General features: G+C 40.1%; 1 protein-coding gene across 1 annotated transcript in view; it reads right to left on the reverse strand.

The window, feature by feature from the left end:
- LOC109924474 (histone-lysine N-methyltransferase 2D-like) overlaps positions 1-23003 on the reverse strand; it is a 143392-nt gene that overhangs the window by 9631 nt on the left and 110758 nt on the right. The window contains 10 exon segments of the mRNA XM_048618858.1: positions 2648-2764; positions 4321-4489; positions 5031-5161; positions 6941-7077; positions 8511-9606; positions 10507-10640; positions 12316-12457; positions 13088-13230; positions 20066-20244; positions 20843-20924. Of these exon segments, the coding sequence (XP_048474815.1) occupies positions 2648-2764; positions 4321-4489; positions 5031-5161; positions 6941-7077; positions 8511-9606; positions 10507-10640; positions 12316-12457; positions 13088-13230; positions 20066-20244; positions 20843-20924 (2330 nt within the window).

Genomic DNA, 23003 nt, shown 5'->3' on the forward strand with positions numbered 1-23003 from the left:
CTCTCCTCTATCCCTCTTCTATCCGCCTCCCACTCTCTCCCTATTTAATTCAAAACCCCCTTCCCCTCCCCCTTTTCTGATGAAGAGTCTAGGCCCGAAACGTCAGCCTTCCTGCTCGGCCTGCTGTGTTCATCCAGCCCTGCACCTTGTTGTCAACAATATGCCTACTGTCAGGCCTCAAGTGGGGTAGCGCTCTGGTAATCAAGCTCCGCTATTCCTGGAGTTGTCACAGAAATTAAAGATTTCATAAAAGTAAGCAAAATTCTCCAGTTTACCTGTCTGGTAGACCCAGATTAATAGAACACACTGACCAGGTTCTTGTACTTAACAAAACTACTATTTAATGTAAATAAATTCTAACTAGGTAAACAAGTTTGAATTACCAAAAAATAACTTTGCCAGTTAAAACTCTAATCCCCTTCTAAAACTCCCTTAAACACACCAACAAGCAGCTTTGGTATTTTGGGTGCTAGAAAAAAAACTGGCAAAGCAGTTCAAAGGCCTCAGTCCATAGGGCTGAGATCCTGGTGTTTACCAGGATTTTCTGTTCTTCAATCTCCCTTCTCCAGGTCCTTTCCACCTTTTTGCAGAAGACATAGATGAATGGTACATTAACTGCAAAGTCTCTTAGTTTCTGGTTAGAGGCCACAGCTTACAGAAATTGGTAAAAGGAAAATAAACTGGGTTTTCTTCAGATATTTTATTGCAGAGAAAAACCCACTACCACCTCCTCTAGAGGTCTGAAGGCTTCTGCCAGTATCATTCAGAGCCACAAACTGTTGAGAACCCAGGAGCCAGATAGTTGTTTTCAGGCTGATGATGTCATCATCCACAGTCAATCACAACTCTACAAACAGCAATTTGTTGTCAGCCGAATCTCACTTTGTATACACCTGTTAATGTTGGCCCGTCAGCAAACAGACTTGCCCACTGCTTGAAGCAGTGTAGAGATGACTTAGAATGAGATTCAATAACTTGGTTTTAAAAAAATGCTGTAATTCCTCCCACAATCCTTGGTTTTAATAAAGTTTGCTTCCCATCTCAGTCTACATTTACACAGATAGAAAAATTAAAAGGTGCTGTCTTTACACTATAGAGCATAGGATCACAGAACAGCAACAATTTTTTTTATTGCGGTCATGCATGTTCTTGTCTGCACACCAAGGAAATTGAGATGATGCACACTTAGGTCCCAAATTAAAGGGTAGTTTTGCAATCTTTTCTATTTTTACCTTTTCCCCCCCCGCACTACATGTAATGCTTCATACCCTAGTTTTTCTTTTGTAGTCTTCCCCCTCTCTTTTGGTTTTCATTATTCTGTAAACGCACAATTTAAGCACCATAGTAGATTTAATTAAAATAAAAATACTGTGAGCAGAGAGAGGAAATACTAGAAATACGCATCAGTCAGTCCCTTTGTACAGATAAGGTCAATATTCCAGTACAAGACCAGAGTCTTGAAGGAATGCCTTGCACTCAACACATTAACCACTTAATACATTAGACGAGCTGATTGATGTTATTTTCAATATTCCTAATTACTATAGTATCTTATTCACTTTATTTTCTTGGTTCTCAGAGGTTTACATCAGTTCAAATCTAAATCAGATTCAACGTCAGGAAACAGAACTGGTGGCACTCAGGATTAGCAGTAGGGTAACCAAAGACGCATCTTAATGATCGTAATCATGCAAGCATTCAATGGGCTACTGGGTGATATGTGAGCTTGAACAAGCTTGATCATATAATCTGTAGATGTTAAGTTGTGTGCTGTATGACACTAATTTAACTCGATACATGAGAACAGGATATTTAGCACACGTACTAACATGATGCTTATATCGCATCTCCTACACCAGCATACAGTTTAATCACTAGTACAGCATTCGCCATTACATCTAATGGACAATACAATATATTCTGACATAATATTGGTGCAGCCGTCTGACATGAAAGATCTGACCTTTATTAATTTAAGTTAGTAATGTATCACCCAGTACAAGCACAGAATCCAAAAACATAGGGGTTTGTCAATGAGCCCATCTATTTGTCTCTCTGAAAGGGTAACTTCACTAATGCTCATTTTGTTACCTATATCATTTTAAATTCCTAATTTCCAAATATTTATGCATTTCCCTTTTGAAGGTAATGGACATAAACAAATCATAATATTACCATTCATAAAATTTTGTTGGAATTTTCCTGTACCAAATCTACTTCCCACTACGAATGGTCAACCTATTCCCAAGGCTTCGAATGCTGTTCTTAAATTAGTTGCTGAATGGGGTGGGAAAAGGAGCCAACGATGATGCCCACTTTGCCCTGTAGGCAGGTACCCAAGTTCTACATGGCAATTTGCCATAGAAACATACATACTGAATTTTCAATTTCAGCCCAGAGGATTGCAGTCATAAATCCATGATTTGCCAAAGAAATATGCAAAGTGGGTAACCACTTGAATTTGGTGGGGCAAAACGAACTCAAGGCACCGAATTTCAATACAAAATTGAAATCTTGAATAATAGCAAATCAAGATTAGCACCTGAAGATTTTGATGACCCAAAAATCAAAGATATTAATTTCATTGATATTCACATTCATAAAGGTATAAGGTAATATTAAGAACAGTGACATGGTTAATCCATACCTGAGTCTCGTACAATTTCTCCCTGCGGTTTGCAACCTCATTACGAATGATTGTCCCTATGTATTCAATCACCATTGTGTGCTTTTCAAGGTCTTTGGCTGCATAAAGACCCAGACCCTATAGAGCAGAAAAATAACCGAAGGTAAAAGAAACCTGAAATTAATCCTAACACAGCCTTTAGACAGAGTTTATCAATTGCTGTCCAGGTTCCATTATTCATGACAGAGTGTCACAGCGTTTAATCTGTGGATATATACTATAATTTTTCAGTAAGGAGATCTCAAGTCCTAGGATATCCAAGCAGATAGATGTTATGCTGACACATCTCAAAAATATTAAAACATTCAGTGCAGCACATCCCTCATTCAAGTATAATTTAAGCTGCACATACTTTTGCTTTGGGTCATCATCTAAACAAGCTAAATGGATGAGATCATTCTCAAGTTGCATGCTAGACATCAAGTCATACATTTGTTTTACTGCATAAAAACTCTACACACTAAGCAGTCCATAGTTTTTTTTGGCTCAAGAAACAACTAACAGTTTAGACTAGTTTCAGATACAGTCTCATCTTTCCATTGTAATCAAGATCTCTCTCTTTGAAAATAACCTGTGTTCTACATTAAACTGCTTCTAGTCAATTTACAGCAGCCATTTGATCTATCTGATCTTTTATGTGATAGAGCTACCCTAGAGGCTGAGGATTGCTATCCTTGCAGTTTGCTGAAAGCAACCACGTTCAATTTTAAACTGATACTCATGTCCAGAGGTACCAGAAGCTGCAGAATCCTAAAGCTGAACATTTATAAAATTACTGTTGGCAAAGGTCACAGGACAGTAATTTGTCTTCAGTCTAGCCAAATCAACCAGCAAGGAATAATGCTCCAGCAGTTCCTCCACGTTAGGATCATTCCTGAAAACATTCTCTGTCCCCAATTGCTTTAGATGTTTACATTGCCAAAGGTGGGTATCATGGAAAAATTGTTTACAAGAACAGAGATTAGACGTATTTGGCAACTTTTCAGTAGACTAGACAAAGAATCCTTTGGCTGAATTTTGACAGGGTTTAATCCTCTGAAATTAGAAGTTTATCAAAAAAAATGCAAGCATCATGGTGATCGGCTGCAGAGAAGAATTCATAACAATTAAAATGCATGTTGAAGCCAGGAGGCCACTTCAACTAGAAGTAAAACAGTCAAGATAGAAGCATGAATGAGCCAAGATCAAAACACCAAAAAAATGAGGTGTACTACTGGTTGAGATGGCAACACAGAACTTTCAACCTATGACTGGAACTACTAAAAGCCATTGTAAGCTACAAAGCACTAATATATTAGAAACAAAACAGGAAAATTCCAAAAGGAAGAGCTTTCCCTGTACGTATAAATATACAAGGAATATAAGCATTGACACTAGCAGAAAAACTGAGAATGTGATGAATGAATGAAACCTATAAATAAATGAGATTATTTGCATGGCCAGAGTTTTGCTATATCTTGGATATCTTGAAATGAGGTTCCTAGCAAATTGGATTTCAGTCAAATTCTTCCTTTCACCTACCACTGCTAAGCTGGAGGATGGCAAATAAGTAACAAGTTAATTGCTCATTTGATTTCAGAGTACAAGATCTGTTATAATTAGTGATAATTCACATTTTGCTGATACTGACTCACCTGTATTCGAGATCGAGCCAGGTAAACATTATTTTTCCACTCAGTTTTCAGTCGGCGGTACTGAGAGGATTTGGAGTGGACAAACTGCTTGCTGTAGGGAGTGTTAATTTCTCCAGTTACTGTACTCTGAAATGCTTTTGATGTGCTGGTGCTGTTCAAGGTGTGTGGCCTGTTAAGTATGCAGGGAAAAAGATTAATATTTGTACTTGGATAAAAAATGGCTCCCCAGAACCAAGCTCATTATGATTGTCATCACCTGATCTAAAGACTTAAAATATGCTTGAGGTATTAGTGCTTTCTACATGTACCTTTATATAGGCTGGGAAAAAAATGACAAAGCTAAAATTGAAAGATAAAGTTATATTGCATCACTCAATGTTTTAAATTAGGCTTTTGTGACCTAGTAGCTCTTTGCAGTAAATCTGCTCCTAGAAAGTTAAAAGTTTAACTATTTAGCCTTTTCGAACTTGCCAGCCACCACTGAATATTTCTCCAAATCTAACTGTAGATCAGTGTTCCTCAGCAGTGATCAAAATATCACAAACATTTTACATAAAAGGCATGACATTATATTCAAATATAAAAAGCAGTAAAATTCAGTTTAAATCTTGTGACAGAGCTGACTTCATTATAATTTTTTTTTTAAAAAAGGCATGTTAAAAAGTTTAAAATTATCATAAGCAAGTCAGTTATATTCTTCCTGTACCCACCGTTTGTAATGAGTCATAATTTTTGGCTCAGATCGGGCACAGCCTGTTGGATTGACAGCTAGTGGGAGCTCCATAAGCGGGTGCCGACCATACCTGAATATGTAATTCTGACAACTCTCCACACCTGGCAACTGGAGAGAAATCAAAATTAATTCACAAAATAATTTCTAAAATGCATTTTAACTAAAAAGATTAAAAATAGGGGGAATCCATGGCCTCGTGGTATTATTGCTAGACTGTTAATCCAGGCATCCAGGTAATGTTCTGGGGACCTGGGTTCAAATCCCACCACGACAGATCTACTATAATTCTTGTACTACAGCTGTCACCATGCTACCCAGTGCCTATCTGACTGATAGTGGATGAGCCAAAATTTCTTGCAACTCAATACTGGCAAAATGGATACTTCCTGCTCACCCCTCCACCAGATATTTCATGCCATAGCCTTCAATTCCATTCTGGTCTCAGAATGCCCACCCAAGCTTAATTTGATAGCTCACAACCTTGAAGCCTGGTTCACCCTGGGTGTGCAGAAATAGCTCAGCTGTTAGGAACATCACTGTTCAACTCAGAAAGCCACCCCATAGATCACAGCACTGTAGGATCAATGCCTGCTAACAGCAAACAAAAATCTGAATCCCATTCAATGGCTTTGTAGACACCAACTGCACATTTTAGGATTATTCCCAAATTACACATCATTTTCACTAAGCACTGGACAACTTCGCATCTATTACCTTTCATCAATCAAACAAATCCCATCAGTTTTGCAAATCCCTTTACTTGCCTCAATAATCCAGAGCTGGCTACTGAGCTCTTGACAAACAATTCCACGCCTATACACATTTTGCTGTGCTTTAGGCACCTTTGTACCTACTTAAAGAACTTAGATCTATTATGTAGTACCTCACTGTTCATGTATACATTTTAGATACACTGGAGATCTCAGCTCTCCGACCAACAGGCTAATTTCAGGCCCCCTCTAATTTTAACTCCCATTTCAGCACATCATTCTCTTACAAAATTTACCTTGCCACCACTCCAAACTCTGTTCTTGAGCAACTGAGTCCATCTATCCCTAACCGTCTTGAGACTAAACCAGAAAGCTTGAATCCCTGGCATCATACTTGACTCAGCAATGTGTTTCTGACCAAATATGTGCACCATCACTGAGACCACTCGACCCCACAACAACTTTGCCCTTGCCTCTGCTCATCTGCGGCTAAAACCCTCATTAATACCTTTGTTACCACCAGATTTGATTATTCCAACCCACTCCTAGCTGATGTCCTCATTCCATGTTTTTTTTTAAACATAGTTATTTAAAACTCCGCTACACTTGTCTTAACTCAAACCTATCAACCCAGGACTTCCTGACCTATACCAGCTCCCAGTCCAGCAATTCCTTAATTTCAAAATTCCTACCCCCCATCTCTCAGATTCCTTCAGTTCCACAACCCCCTTAAACATCTCTTTGGCCAAGCTTTGGGTCATTTAACCTAATATCCCCTTGTGGCTCAGTGCCATATCATGGTTTACAATGCTCACATGAAAGGAGTTGGATGATGTTACTGGCGCTATATAAATACAAGTTATTATTGTTAGAATGTTGAGATTAATCACTAAATTTGGAAAATTAATTAACGTTTAGTTTATAAATCTTCAAGTAAAGATTATCATAAACACTGTTCACCTCACTCAGTCACCTGACCATTACCTGTAATGTTTAATAGCCTTTTCTGTGATGGGGGATAACTGTACAGCCATTCATCAAAATATTTCTGATTTTAAATCTTACATAAGGTTACAGGTCAGACATGGCTTAAGTATGTACATTTTAAAACCTGTAATCTATCAATTTCATTTTTTTTTTGCACAGGTATTTCTCTATTTGAAGCCCTCCTGCTTACCGACTCTGCGATTCTTAGGACAGCATGGATAGTGAGTCCAAACATGTCCTCTCCTTTAATGTAATCAGGAAAAAGTCGTAACATGTCTGCTTCTTTCCGCAGTCGCACAATTGGTTCAAGAATTCGGTTCCAAACACCTGAGTAAAACAGGGAATAAATGGAAAACATAGCTAGGATACTTGTAAGTTGCGGCTTCGCAGCTGAAATATTAGAATTACTAAACACCAAGCATAGCATGCTTATGCATCTCCTCATCCATTCCCTGCCAAAACAAAGTCAAGCTATTTACTTCCCCACCTGGTGAATATACCAACTGTTGATATGTAGAAATAACAAGCAACTAATTCCTAAGCCTCTGCTAAGGTTCCTCTTGAGTCAGTCACTTGGAGGTATATGATCATAGCAACTTTCAGGGAAGCACACTGCCTGTATGCACTATTGCCCAGAGATCAGTAACACAACTGACTGAAAAATTATGGCAGAAACCTCTGTTGTACTGACAAAACGTCATCTGCATGAAGCATCACTGAGCTGTCTGCAAAGTCACAGGCAGAACTCCAAGGCTAAAAATCAGACAAATCTATTTATCTCGACTGAGTGAGCTTCTTCTAAGTTTCTGCCAGACTATTGAAGACTCACAAGGAGGAAATATAAAATTACTGGCTAGGTTCTAGTATGACAATATTATGGCTTTAAGAGGTGTATTTTGTCTTTTTTTTACAACTAAGAAAGGTTGAGACAGAGGTAACAAATAGTTTGCTCTTGCGTTTTTTTTTAAGAATTTTGAACCATAGAAGCAGCCCAAATGGGTGGGGTCAAATGTCCACAGAACCAGGATTTTTAGTCTTAGCTTTCAATAGCAGTTGCTTGGGTCTTGAAGCTGGACGTGGAAGCTCTTATTCCTCTCTCTGTTATAGCTAAAAGCCGGGGCTCTCTTCCTGTTGCTAGAATTGTATGTGAGACAATTTTATTGAATTTGCCTTTGCGAATGATGTGTTTATGGGATGTTACTATATTGGAACAGTTAATTAGTAGCAGTTGTCGTCAATATATGTCTTATTTTGTTAGAATTTCAAACAAGCTACAGTTAAGCCAATTCTCTTATTTTTATTTTGTCTGTATTTTAACTGTTGTGCAAAAATAAAGCATGTTTTGCTTAATGTTGAATAGTTTGGCCAATTGAATTGCATCTGGAACGCAATGCCTTACACTTACTTCTAAAATAAGAAAAAGTTAGGGTCTAGATTATTTTGTTAATATGTTTTGAGGGGGGTTTGGTCTGGTCCATAACACCAGATATCATCTTTATGCTTTGAATCTGCTTGAAATTTACGTGGAATTACAAACTAAAACTGATGAGTGGGAGACAAAATACTGTATTCAAAGGGATGTGATTAGTTACACAAGGAAAACACAATGAGGTGTAACTTTAGGCTGATATTTTGGATGTGGAGGGACAGGTGGGTGAGGAGATCCATGATTTATGTTCTCGCTTATGAAGTGTTGGAAATAATTATAATTCTATCATTCAGTGAAAAAACCTACCGTGACAAGCATGAACTGCTCTTACCTTGTGGGGTCCAATCAGTAACAATCAGATCCTCATGCCCTTGCTCAATAACCTGGATGCCAAACTCCGGTTTCCCATTTGTATCATTGATGGTGCAGTGGTAGCAACAACGCTTGTTAGTGTATCGCATGCTCCAATAAATACGTGTTGCTTCATATCCAATTGGATAAAGAGCTGTCACACTGTGGAATTCCTGCATCTGATGGGGCAGCAACTGACCAATGGTATGGAAGATCAGCCCACCAACCCTAAACATGTGACTGCGCTTGCCACGCTGTACAATGCTAGCAATCTGCTTCACTTCATCTCTCTGAATGTAGACGCGACGGTAAACAGCAAAACACCTAATTTCCTGCTCATTTGCTCCCTTCAGTTTATGTTGACTGCAAAGCATAGTCTTGTCCTTAAAAAACATACAACGGGCACGAATAGCACAAGCAAAATGATAGGTGTTTGGGCATCGGACCCGATGACAACCGGTAGTGGCTCCAGTCTTCTGACAAAAAGCACACTTTGTGGTGAGTCCTCGGTGGAAAGCCACTTCCACATTTATCAGTGCCCCTGCCTGAGTCTCATACACTTCAGAGGACCACAACGCACAATTTAGGTGGACCCACAAATCCAGGTCAAGGTTCAAGAGTCTTGCAGGCCCATCTGTAATTCCATCACCTTCTTCATGACAGAAGCAGCATCTCCTCGTGTCCTTGGGCATGGGGTCTGGTTTTAATGATGTTCCCAGCTTCTGAATAAGCTCTTCAATTTCATGTTGAGACACATGCTTAAACTTCCCCTTGTGAAATAAGACTTTAAATTCCAAACGTTTCCAACGGATTCCCCTCCACCTCTTCATTTGCGGCGGAGGCTCCTCAAACTGTTTTTCATCCAGTGGAAGAGAATGTTTGATTTTTGGTGACTCAACTGGTGGGTCAGGTTTACTTGACTCTGCTGGAGTTCCAGGTGACGATACACTGGGGGATGAGGGTGGAGAGCTCTCTGGTTGTAATATGGGAAGCTGGTGAACATCTAGGATAGACATATTGTTACTATAATGATGCACTACAATTCTTTCCTTCATTGGACCGTCAGAGGAAACTTCCTGAAAAGAAAAAGCAAAAATGGCCATTATAACATACGGACACAAAAGCATTAGCTATCAATATATTCTTCCAAATTATAGTTAAAATAACAATCAAGCCGTCTATCAATAAAAACTTACAAATTGCATCATCTAAAACTCCACCACTCTCATCCTGGTGCATATCCAAGTCCCGATCCCAATCATCCCTGTTTGGACCAACTTCCAGTTCCTATTGCATTGCTTTCAAAATTCTTGACCTTGCCTCCAACGCCTGATCTTTCCATTTCCTTGCAAGACTCTTCACCCTTTTGTTTCAGCATGCACTCTCAGTTCTTCCAGCTCTGGCCTAATTTGCATACGATTCTCTCTGCTCCTTCCTTGGCAACACAGCATTGAGCCATTTTAGCTGATACTTCAATGCTCTCCTTAATCCTTTAGACATTGCTGCTGTTCTCCTTCCGACAGAAGGATCTATAAAACCCACCTGTCACTCATGATTCCCATCCCTAATCATATGATTTGGTATTCCAGGTTTTTTTCATTTCAATGAAGAACTTTGAATTTAGAACAATAAATTGCCCCAAAGTCAAGCCATTGAAAATCTATCATAGCTATCTAAGCTAACAATGAATTAAGGATGAGTAAAACCATAAAGCCCATGGTTGTTCTTTTCATCAGACAGTGTAATATTATGTACCAGTCTCCCTATTTACAAGCAATGGCAACTCTTGAGGGAAATTATAAAAAAATTAACCACTGTTTCTAATTTTAAGAAAACTGGGAAATTCTTTATTGATTCTCAAATGGAGACAAGCAAACTCCAAGAGACTATGGATATTGATGATGCATCACTAGACTTACTTAATATCCCGTTCCTCAAAAGTACAGGGAGCATTATAATCAAGAGTACGTACATACCGGCGTGACAGTTGCAAGCTCTTTTCCTGATGCCTTAACAGTAGAGCCTGGTAATGCAACATCATACTGTTTGAACCAATTATGTTTTTCCAGCACCAGTTTCTCCAGATCCATTGGTTCTTCTTTGGAGCCCACTATGAAAAACCCAGAGAAGTTACAGTCATTAGTAACGACCAACTAACATCCCAAACTGGTTGAAAATGCTGGCAACTGTCTTCTCAAAAAAGAGTCACATCTTTCACCCCACAAATACTGATAAATAGCAATTCAGGAAAAAGCCATTGGGACACTGTACTACACAAGACGAACAGCTAACATTCCTTGTAATTATTCTTCGTCTGTGTGGCACACAGCATTAGATTACTGCATAGTCAGGCATGCATGTATCTTACAGGACATGGTGGTCCTGTGGATTATTTCTGCACTGCATATTCTCACAGCTCATTTCTGGTTTTTTTGGGGGATGGGGGGAGGTTGTTGGTGCTGACGTCATGTGACCTTGCACCAGCTCTCATTCATATACAAGCTTCATTTTCAAAGGAGGGACATTGGACCCAAAATGTTAACTCTGCTTTCTCTCCACAGATGCTGTCAGACCTGCTTTTCCAGCAATTTCTGATTTTGTTTTTGATTTCCAGCAGAGTTCTTTTGGTTTTTCTGTTTAAGGTGAAATGTTGAAATTCAGTTAAGAATTAAAACCACAATCAATCATAGTTTTGGGCAAACATATTCTTATGTTATCTCATTTCCACATGGAAATAATAAGCTGAAAAGCACAGTTGAGGGCACTTGCTTATTTGGGTCAGCCGATCAACCAATGTTTTAAAAAAATATGCATTAGTTTGTAAACTTGTCAATGCAAATATCAGTGATAGGAATCGGTTGCACACTGGCACGAAACACGGTCACCACACACATAGAATTAACAACTTCCACAAGGGCATAATCCCTGAAAGAGAACAAATTCAATAGGTGACATGGAAATGATGTGGGAATTGAGCAAGCACGTGGGTTTCAGGTTACTGTTTATGTGCAGGATAACAGCAACAAAGACTGGTTGGGCTGAAAGGATTGTTTCAGCGTTGCGATTTCTACACAATTTTGTTTATGGTGTATTCTGAAATAGATATTTGTTTAATAATCTTTTCAGATGTGGAAAATTTTGGAAAATATTCTGCACAATTTTCTTTTGAGGGCATTAAGTGTGGTCAAATGCACTATCGGTAAGATTTGTATGCTGCCTGCGAAGGAGCAAATAGTCTTTTTTCATTAGTTTAAATGTGAAGATTTGCAGAGGGACAAAGTGCTGCAGGATGGCCATTTCATTTGAATACTGAGGCATAAGAAGATCCAATCTTAATGAAAATATAAAATGGAAAGGGCTAACTTGCAGATATTAGTATTTCAACTTACAAGGTGCTGGTGCAAAATCAGGGAAAAAAACTTAACAAGAACATGGATGATGTCCTTGGACCATTACTTTCACTTATAGGCAAGTTAGATCTCACACCATTCAGGGGCAATATCTCAATCAGAAATAAAAACTCAAATTCTAAATTCAAAACAGAAAATGTTGACATAAGGTCATTGACCTAAACATTAACTGTGTTTGTCTCTCCACAGATGCTGCTTCACCTACTGAGTATTGGCAACACTTTGGCTTTATCTCATTCTTGAAAGGTTGAGTATTACATTCAAAATAGTCTGCAAGGAACACCATTATGAAAGGGCACATCAACCTATTTTAAACTGATTTCCAGTGACTGGTATAGATGACTTTCTCCAAGAAAGGCACAATCTTTCACTTACCTTGATCAGGAGCGTCCAATATAGTTCTTTTTCCATCAGGTAAAAAAGAACGTGGACTGTCAGGAACAGACGTAACTTCATAAGAACCTGGGATCTTCATCTGAAGCAGCTGAGCAAAAGTTGTCATCATTCTGTTTATGTCCTATATAAAAATAGAGTAAAAATGCATCATTATTGAAAACAAGCTCATGTGTGTTTCTACTGATTAGGATTGATTAGGGATAATCAGCATAGGTTTGTGCATAGGAAATCACATCTCACAAACTTGGAATTTTTTGAAGAGGTGACTGATAGATGAAGGCAGAACGGTAGTCATTGTCCACATGGATTTCAGCAAGGCCTTCCAAAAGTTCTGCATGGTAGACTTGTTAGTAAGGTTGGATCACACGGGATCCAGGGAGAGCTAGCCAACTGGATACAAAACTGGCTTGCCGATAGGAGACAGAGGTGGCGGTAGAGGGTTGTTGTTCAGATTGAAGGCCTGTGACCAATGATGTACTGCAAGGATTGGCACTGGGTCCACTGTTGTTTGTCATTTATATAAACAACTTGGATGAGAATATTGGAGGCATGATTAGCAACTTTGCAGATGACAGCAAAATCAGTGGTATAGTGGACAGTAAAGGAAGTTATCTCAGAGTACAATGGATATTGATCAACTAGGGCATTGGACCGAGGAATAGCAGACGAAGTTTAATTTAGATAAATGCAAAGTGTTGCATTTTGGAAAGACAAACCAGGGCAGGACATACACAGTAAACGATACATTTACCTTAGCAGCAGCTCCCGAGACATCCAGTGTGACTGCAACTTGGCTTCCTTTACCATTCTTCCATGGCCCAGGGAAAGATGCATCCTTCTCAGTATTTTCCACAAATGGCTCTGTATCTACAAATGGCTTTGTATCAGGAAATACTAAGGAAAAAACAAAGTGCAAATGAGCAATTCAAACTAACTCAAGAGTGTACTTAACAAACAACAAACAACATTACACATGCTTGTTTTGTTAAACTTTAAAAGATTACCCCACTAACAAGGTTATATTTATTTATTTGAATAGAAGTACCCTCCACTTTTTTTTCCCATTCATGGGACATGGGCATTCCTGGCTGGGCCAGCACTTATTGCCCATCCCTTGTTACTCTCAAGAGAGTGGTTTTGAGCTGCTTTCTTAAACCACTACAGTCCATTTGGCTTAGATAGATGCATAATGCCACGAGGGAGGGAGTAAAAGGATATGGGCAATGCAATACATTTCCAAGTTAGGATGGTGAATGGCTTAGAGGGGACCTCGCAATGTTCCCATATATTGGCTGCGCTTGCCCTTCTAGATGCGAGTGGTCATGGGTTTATAAAAGGTGCTGTCTAAGGAGCCTTGGGGAATTCTTACAGCGCATCTTACAGATCGAACACACTGCTACAACTGTGCATGGATAGTGGAGGGAACGAATACTTGTAGAGAAGGTGCCAAGTGGGATGTTTTGTCAAGCTTCCTGAATATTGTTCGGGTTGCACTCATCTAGGCAAACAGGGTGAATTCCATCACACTCCTGATTTGTGCCATGGTAGATGGTGGGCATGCTTTGGGGTATTAGTAGGCAAAGTACTCGCTTCAAGATTCTCAGCCTCTGACCTGCTCTTATAGTCACAGTATTTATATAGCTAGTCCAGTTCAGTTTCTGGTCAATGGTAACCCCCAGGATGTTGATCGTGCGGGTTTCAGTGATGGTATTGCCACTGAATATCAAGACGCAGTGGTTAGATTCTCTTGTTGGAGAGTGGCAACCCTAGCACGTGACGCAAATGCTAGTTGCCAGTTACCAATCCAACGTGGATATCGTCCAGGTCTTGCTGTATTTGGGCATGGACTGCCTCGGTATGATAGGTACTGAATGTTTGTTTAATCATCAGCAAACATTCCCACTTCTGACCTTATGATGGAAGGAATTTCATTGATAAAGCAATTGATGATGGCTGCGCTCAGCACACTTCCCAAGGAAGACTGACAGAGATGTCTTGTAGCTGAGATGACCTCCAGCAACCACAACCATCTTCCTCTGTGCCAGCAAAAATGGTTTTACACCCAATACCCATGGACTCTCGTTTTGATAGGGCTCCTTAATGACACATGCAATCAAATGCTGACTTGATGTCAAGCACAGTCATTCTCACCTCCTCCTCTGGAGGTCAGTTCTTTTGCCTATGTTTGAACCAAGGCTGTAATCAGGTCAAAAGCTGAGTGGCCCTTGCGGAACTTTGACCAAGCAGTGAGCAGGTTACGATCAAGTGCTGCTTGATAACACTGTTGATGTCTCTTTTCATCACTTTACTGATTATCGAAGAATGGATAGATTTGGCAGCACCTGGCCACATTGGAGTTGTCTGCTTTTTGTACAGGGCATACCTGGGCAATTTTCCACATTGTTGGGTAGGTGTCAATGTTGTAGTTGTACTGGGAACAGCTTGATTAGGGGCTAGGGTGCAGAAAGTTTGGGAGAACACATCTTCAGTACTATTGTCAGAATGCAGTCAGGGTCCATCGTCTTTGCAGAACTTAGTGTCTCCAGGTGCTTCTTACTTTCACATGAAGTGAATCTTTCGCCAACTTGATTGTTACAAATACTTTGGCCTCACCTTTTACTGAAGATGGGGATGTTTGTGGAGTGTACTCCACTGGTGATTTGTTTAATTGCACACCACCAGTCATGGCTGAATGTGGCAAGATTGTAGAACTTCAACCTTATCCATGGGTTATGGAATAAAAATGCAATAAAACTGGAGCAAGAACAAGCCATTCGGCTCTTCAAGCCTGTTCTGCAATTCATCATGATCATGATTGATCATCCGCTCAGTACTCTGTTCAAGGAGGAGTTAGATAGCATTCTTCAGGCTAAAGGATATGGGGTGAAAGCAGGAACACTTTCTTGAATAGCTTGACCTCAACTGCTTTCTGCGACAGAGAATTCCACAGGTGCACCACTCTCTGGGTGAAGACATTTCTCCTCATCTCAGTCCTAAATGGCCCACCCATTATTCTTAGACTGCACCCCCTGGTTCTGGACTCCTCAGTCATTGGAAACATCCTGCATTTACCTGGTCTAGTCTTATTAGACATTTATAGGTTTCTATGAGATCCCCTCTTTTTGTTCTAAATTTCAGGGACTATAGTCCTAACAGAATAAAAACAGAAATTGCTGGAAAAGCTCAGCAGGTCTGGCAGCACCTGTAAAGAAAAATCAGAGTTAACATTCAGGTCCGATGACCCTTCTTCAGAACTCTAAATTCCAGCGAATATAGGCCTAACCGATCCAGTTTCGCTTCATACATCAGTCCTGCCACCCCAGGAATCAGTCTGGTAAATCTTCATTCACTCCCTCCATAGCCAGATCTTCCTAAGGAGACCAAAACTGCACACAATACTTCAGGTCTGGTTTCAGCAAGGCCCTGCACAATTGCATCAAGACATCCCTGCTCCTGTACACAAAACCTCTTGCTATGAAGGCCAAAATACTATTTGCCTTCTTCATTACCTGCTGCACCTATATGCTTACTTTCAGCAAACAGAACAAGGACACCTAGGTCTTGCAGTGCCTCCCTCTTTTCCAAATCCATCACCATTCAGGTAACAATCTCTCTTCTTGTTTTTGTGACTGAAGTGGATAACTTCATATTTATCCACATTATACTTCATCTGCCTTGCATTTGCCCACTCACTCAACTTGTCCAAAGCACACTGAAGCATCTCTGCATCCTCCTCACAGCTCACCCTTTCACTCAGCTTTGTGTCATCTGCAAACTTGCAGATATTACGTTTAGTTTCCTCATCTAAATCATGAATACATATTGCAGTACTTACTGCCTGCCACTTGGAAAAATACCCATTGATTCCTACTCTATTTCCCGACTGCCAATCAGTTCTTTATCCAAGTCAGCACACTACCCCCCAATTCCACATGCTTTAATTTTACACACTAACCTCTTCTGTGGGACCTTACCAAAAGCTTTCTGAAACTCCAAGTAAACCACATCTTCCACTGGCTCACTCTTACCAAGTCCACTAGTTACATTCTTGAAAAATTTGAGTAGTGGTCAAGTATGATTTCCCTTTAGTAAATCCATGCTGACTCTGTCTGATCCTATCATTATCTTCCAAGTAGTCTACTATTAAATCTTTTATAATGAACTCTAACTATTTTCCCCACTACTGACATCAGGCTAACCAGTCTCCAATTCTGTCTTCTTTTTATTTCCCTTTTAAAATAGTAGGTTTACATTAGCTACCCTCCAATCCATAGGTACTGTTCCGGAGTTCCACAGAACTACCTAGTCCTGTCTATCACTTGCTGCTAATGCTGTTTGGCACAAATTGTAATCTTGTTTTGTGGCTTTAATAGGTTGAGACCTAATTTTTAGGTATGCCTGGTATGCCCTTCTGCGTTCTTCACTGAATTCTTTGTTACTGTAAGTGCAAGCCCAAGACCAAACTTAAGATGTGCTTACGACACATTGTTACGTTGTTCAGACGTGACATACAAGACATCCTTTTCATACACAGTAGAGGTACTTTTGCTGGGCAACACCAAAATTTTTATCTCAGACAAGGAACAAGACTAATTATGGTATATCCCATAGAGGGGGCCTAGCTTGGTCACTACTTACATGAAGGAAGCCTTGAAATCAAGAAAAATCCACAACACGGTCTTTATTATATCACTGCTAGAGTTTAAATTCCAATTAAATTGAGAGAATTGGGAGGGGTTTAGTCATTCAGGTATCAACATCAGCAGGTATTCTAAAATGTAGCCTAAAATCAACCCAGTTAATTATTAATTCAGTTATGTTAATTCAATAACTCTTCTGACTGATACTAGAATGATAAGCATAGTTTTGCTAACTTGTTTTTCATTATTTTTATTTTATTATTTTAGGTTTGGAGCTGTGAACTGGGAACTATGAGCTGAAAATGACTTTTAGACTGTGGGTAACAGCTTCTACTAAAAGGAAAACAGACCAAATAGGCTTTCATGAGGCCAGGCCTGGAAGTTAACTGCAGGTTAGTCCTGATCAAAAGTTTCTGAAGATGCTTCGTCACTGGGGAAGAACATTATGTTTAAACAGATAGCAGAAATTGGCTACTCATAAGGTCAGTACCCGGGAATTGGTTCCAGCAAGTCTGTAAAAGACCTTATGCTCAAGCTGATGTTGAATAGTAATTGGGACCTCATGGAAGAGATGGTCAGTCTGTCAGGGAGTAGTCAGAGCTTGAATTGGGTTTTGGATTGTGTTTTCTGTGAAAAAAGGAATCTGGCTGTAGGTGCTATAGCATGAAGATCTGAAAGGTCCCTGTCTACCCTCCCATAAACATCTCTTGGAAGCTCAGAATAGAAAACTAATTATTACCGCGTTTATCTGAGTGAAAAGATGACCTTGATCGATATCTTCAGAAATTCAACCAAGAAACCATCACCTATGCCTGTGGAACAACACATCGTGAAAACCACTTTTGTCTGGCCAGTTTTATTATTTTCTTCTATTTACTCCTTAACTGTGTTTATCTTGCTTATGAATGGGGCTGTAAAGAAAGGTTGTTGGGTTTAAAGCACAGATCAATTAGATCACTTTTTTTTTCTGTTAAAGTTACTGTATTGTTAATAAATTGTTCAGTATTTTGTTTAAGCTACAGAACTAGTGTTGAGAATTGATTATTGCATAGCCTGAGATTGATTATTTAAAAATCTGGTTAAGAACCACTGGGGTCATTTTTGAGGGTCTCTGAAGGTTTTATTTTTTCCTGTGTTGTGAACACAGAGGTAGTAAGGCTGATTTAGATTGGCTGTCTGTCTGTGTCATCATAGTATTACTTCATGCAATAACTTCAAGTGAAGGACAGAGGTTCAAATACAGCACAAATAAACTTAATACTAAATTTAGACCACAAAAAAACATGCGACTTTCAAACAAGTAGGACGAGATTCTCAACTTTGCATAAAAACCTGAAACACAGAAGTGGTCTTGATAAAGAGTTGAGAAATGAAGAAATGCTGTGGAAATTTATTTTGGAGCAGGGTGCTCCCATTGACCAACTCTCCCTTTATGTAACAAAGAAGTCCAACCCATTTAAATGGTCATTTCCTCGATCCTGCTATCACTTTTATTTCTATTCCCATGATCTCAATCATATACAAGTTCATCTCTGACAACGTGCCCATATCCTTCACCAGTCACTTACTCCTCTTCCTCATTCCAAATCCACATAATCCTTGAACGAAGGAAGACTAACATTAAGACTGTCTGCTCGGCTGCCTCAGTCACACCCCTCCCAACATATACTCCAATTCGCCTTCCTTTGCTCTCAACATACATCCTTCTTTAAATTTCTCTCTTCCCCCATAGCCTCTCATTAGCCATCTACTGCTTTTTTGACCATATCCCGATGAAACCGCTGACCACCCAACTGCCCATTCTGGCACGTGTGTCGTCAACCTGAAACTGAACTTGGCCAGCTGTATAAGAACTGTGACTACAACAGCAAGTCTGAGGCTAGGAATCCTACAGCATGCAACTCACCTCCTGACTCCCAAAATCCTGTCCACCATGTACAAGGCACAAATCAGGAGAATGATGGAATACTTCCCTCTTGCCTGGATGAGTGCAGCTTCAGCAATACAAGAAGCTTGACACCAACCAGGGCAAAGCAGCTGCTAACGGGCACCACAGCCACAAACATTCACTCCCTCAACTACCTGCACTACAAGATGCAGTGCAGAAATTCACAAGGCACCCGAGACAGTACCTTCCAAACCCAAGACCAGTACCATCTAGAAAGACAAGGACTGCAGACATATGGGAACACCAACATCTGAAAGCTTCCCTCCAAGTCACATACCTTCCTGATTTGGAAATATATTCCAGTTCCTTCACTGTTGCTACGAACAATCCTGGAACTCCTTCCCTACACCAAATGGACTATAGTGGTTCAAAGCAGCATCTTCTCACTGATAATTCCAGATGTGTAATAAATGCTGGCCCAGAGAGCAAAGCCAACATTTCATGGAATGATTTAAAGAATTTCAAAAAGCCCACCTTAGACTTCTGTCTTTTGACACTACTGGCCCATCTCCACTATTCTTGTCACCTCACAAATTGTGCTCAATCCTTCTCACAGCATCATATTTGACAGGTGTCTGCTCCTACCACAACACAGATGCCTCAGATCAAAATCGCAAACAACACCCTGTACACCCACAGTGCCTTATACTCCATGCTTTTGTAAACCATTTACACCCTCTGACACAATTAACTACACCACCCTGCATCTACCACATCTGCTCCTGTGTCCAGCTGAGTGCCCTTGCTTGGCTCACTCTTATCTCTCCAGTTGAAGCTACAGAATCTCCTGAAATGGCTTTTCATTGCATTCTTGCACCGACAGATCTCAGCTATCCATCCTTGGCCTTCTCATATTTCTCACCTTCCTGTTGCCCCATATCAGCATTAACCAAAGGCTTGTACACTGATACCAAGTTTCGGCAATTTACTGCCTCTCCTGAACCCACTACTACTACTCTATATCACCAGCCTTGCTTGTCCGAACATTCAGTCTGGATGACATGCAACTTCCTTGAATTAAACATTGTAAGACCAAAATCAGAGTCTGAACCCCCCTGATTACAATCCAGGACTTTTACCAAGCACTGCTTGAAAAGAATGAACCTTGCTTGAATGCTAATTATTAATTTCTCACACCAACCTGGAATACAAGCTCCTGGAATTATGGGAATCACAGGAGAAAGGGCACGGTCCATTGACTCTTCCTTAATTTCAGTCAGCAAGGGAAACCTGGACGTTTCTTGCTCAAACACACTTTCCGGTGAGGATGCTGGCACAATGCTGTCTGGTGTGTGTCGGTCCTCTTCTATCTCTGCTCTACTGTTGAGAAATAAATTACAACTTCTTTTGGGAGGATTAAAACTGCTTCAATATTCTGAGTTGCAAGCAGAAACATATTCTGCAGTTTTTCACTAGACCCTGCCTCTGAACTTATTTTTCAATTTCAGTCCATCTTCACATTCACTAAAGGTCAATGCGTTCTGGCTGTTTTACAATGAAGTTTAAAAATCTCATTTGTTTTGATTCAGATTTGAAAACATAAAATAGAAGATCTAAAAGTTGTTTCCATTTTTAAATACGCAATCTCTACTCAGGTAAAGATAATGGAAATTGAAAACTTAGGAAAGCAGCGCTTCCCAACTAACCGCCCCTCTATTGCTGGTCTCCACATTTTCAGTAAAGTGATACTTATTGAATAAAAAATACTTTAGGGGTCTACTAGAGGTAATAAAAGTGCAATGCTTTTATTAGAAATGCACTGACAGTTAGGTCTTCCACCTTTTATTGTGCTGAAATAGCAGTGTGATTTTAGTGTGCCAGGCAGCAAAACTTCATATTTGAGAAGATGACCATCAAAAGAAGGACAGAGTTTTCAGGAAAATAGTTGAAAGAACAAGTGTGAATTGTGAATAAAAACCTGAGCTCCTCATTTTGGTTGTGTGGTGGTGTGGGCAAGGAAGCCAACATATCCATATTCTTCAATTCTGTTGTTAGCAGATCTATGAAGAAGTACAACAAAAACAGCATTACATTGCATTGTGCTATAAAACAAGCGCAATGCATACATGACATTTAACTGGTTTTCAAATTAAATTAGTGATCCATACAGTATCCCACTTACAATGTAGAAATTAAACTAGAAGGTGGAGGTGGAGGGGGGAGAATGGTGAAACTTGCCCCAATGGGAAACAAGGCAGCAGGTTAATATCTGTAGTGGTGGATTCAACTAAGTGGAAAAATATGAATTAAATGACAGGGAAGGAGAATTCAGGAAAGGTTAGCAATCAAACACTGGAAAAACAAATGAAAATGAGAAGAGGGAGGGTTAATACAGGACTGAAGGCGTTATATCTGAATGCACGCAGTATAAGGAACAAGGTAAATGAGCTTGTGGTGCAGATCGAAACTGGCAGGTATGACGCAGTAGGCATCGCAGAGACGTGGCTGCTAGGGGATCAGGACTGGGAACTAAATATCAAAGGCTATACATCCTCTTGAAAAGATAGGCAGGTTGGCCAAGGGAATGGGGTTGCCTTATTAGTGAGAAATGAAATTAAATCAATAGGAAGAAATGAAGTAGGGTCAGATGGTGTAGAATCTGTGTGGGTAGAATTGAGGAACCGCAAAAGGTAAAGAAAACAAAGCTGGGGTTGTGAACAGACCTCCAAACAGTAGTCAGGAGCTGGGGCGCAAGATACACCAGGAGATAGAAAAGGTGTGTAAGAAAGACAAAATCACAGTGATCATGGGAGATTTCAATATGCAGGTAGACTGGGAAAATCATGTTGGTAGTGGATTGCAAGAAAAGGAGTTTGTGGAATATCTACGAGATGGCTTTTTGGAGCAGCTCGTGGTGGAGCCCACAAGGGAACAGGGAATACTGGATTTAGTGTCGTGCAATGAGGCAGACTTGATAAGGGAGCTTAAGGTAAAGGAACCCTTGGGAGGTAGTGATCATAAGATGATAGAATTTACTGTGCAGTTTGAGAGGGAGAAGACAGAATCAGAGGTAACGGTATTACAGCTGAATAAAGGCAGCTACAGAGGTATGAGGGAGGAGCTGGGCAGAATTGACTGGAAGAGGGGCCTAACAGGAAAGACAGTGGAACAGCAATGGCAGGAGTTTCTGGGAGTAATTCAGGAGATGCAGCAAAAATTCATCCCTCGGAAAAAGAAGCATGGTACAGGGAGGATGAGACAACCACGGCTGACTAGGGGAGTCAGGGATAGCACAAAAGCAAGAGAGAAAGCATATAATGTGGCGAAGAGCAGTGGGAAACCAGAGGACTGTGAAGTTTACAAAGACCAACAGAGAGCAACTAAAAAAGAAATAAGGAGGGAGAAGATTAAATATGAGGGTAAGCTAGCCAGCAATATAAACGAAGACTGTAAGAGTTTCTTTGGGATTCAAGAAGGCCTTTGATAAGGTGTCATACAAGAGGCTGCTGAGTAAGATAAGGGCCCACAGTGTTAGAGGGAAGGTACTAGCATGGATAGAAGACTAGCTGTCTGAAAGCAGAGAGTGGGGATAAAAGAGTCTTTCACAGGATGGCAGCTGGGGGCAAGTGGTGTTCTGCAAGGGTTGGTGTTGGGACCACAGCTTTTCTCTTTATACATTAATGATCTAGATGAAGGAACTGTGGGCATTCTGGCTAAGTTTTCAGATGATACAAAGATAGGTGGGAGGGATAGGTAGTATTGAGGAGGTGGGAAAGCTGCAGAAGGATTTGGACAGGTTAGGAGAGTGGGCAAAGAAGTGGCAGATGGAGTACATCGTAGGAAAATGTGGGGTCATGCACTTTGGTAAGAATAATAAAAGCATGGACTATTTTCTAAATGGGGAGAAAATTCAGAAGTCTGAAGTGCAAAGATACTTGGGAGTTCTAGTCCAGGATTCTCTCAAGGTAAACTTGTAGGTTGAGTCAGTAGTCAGGAAGACAAATGCAATGTTGGCATTTATTTTGAGAGGACTTGAATATAAAAGCAGAGATGTACTACTGAGGCTTTATAAAGCTCTGGTCAGGCCACAGTTGGAGTATTGTGCGCAGTTTTGGGCCCCATATCTCAGGAAGGATGTA

The sequence above is a fragment of the Rhincodon typus genome, chromosome 41 (genome assembly GCF_021869965.1).
Source record: "Rhincodon typus isolate 14 chromosome 41, sRhiTyp1.1, whole genome shotgun sequence".
NCBI lineage: Eukaryota > Metazoa > Chordata > Chondrichthyes > Orectolobiformes > Rhincodontidae > Rhincodon > Rhincodon typus.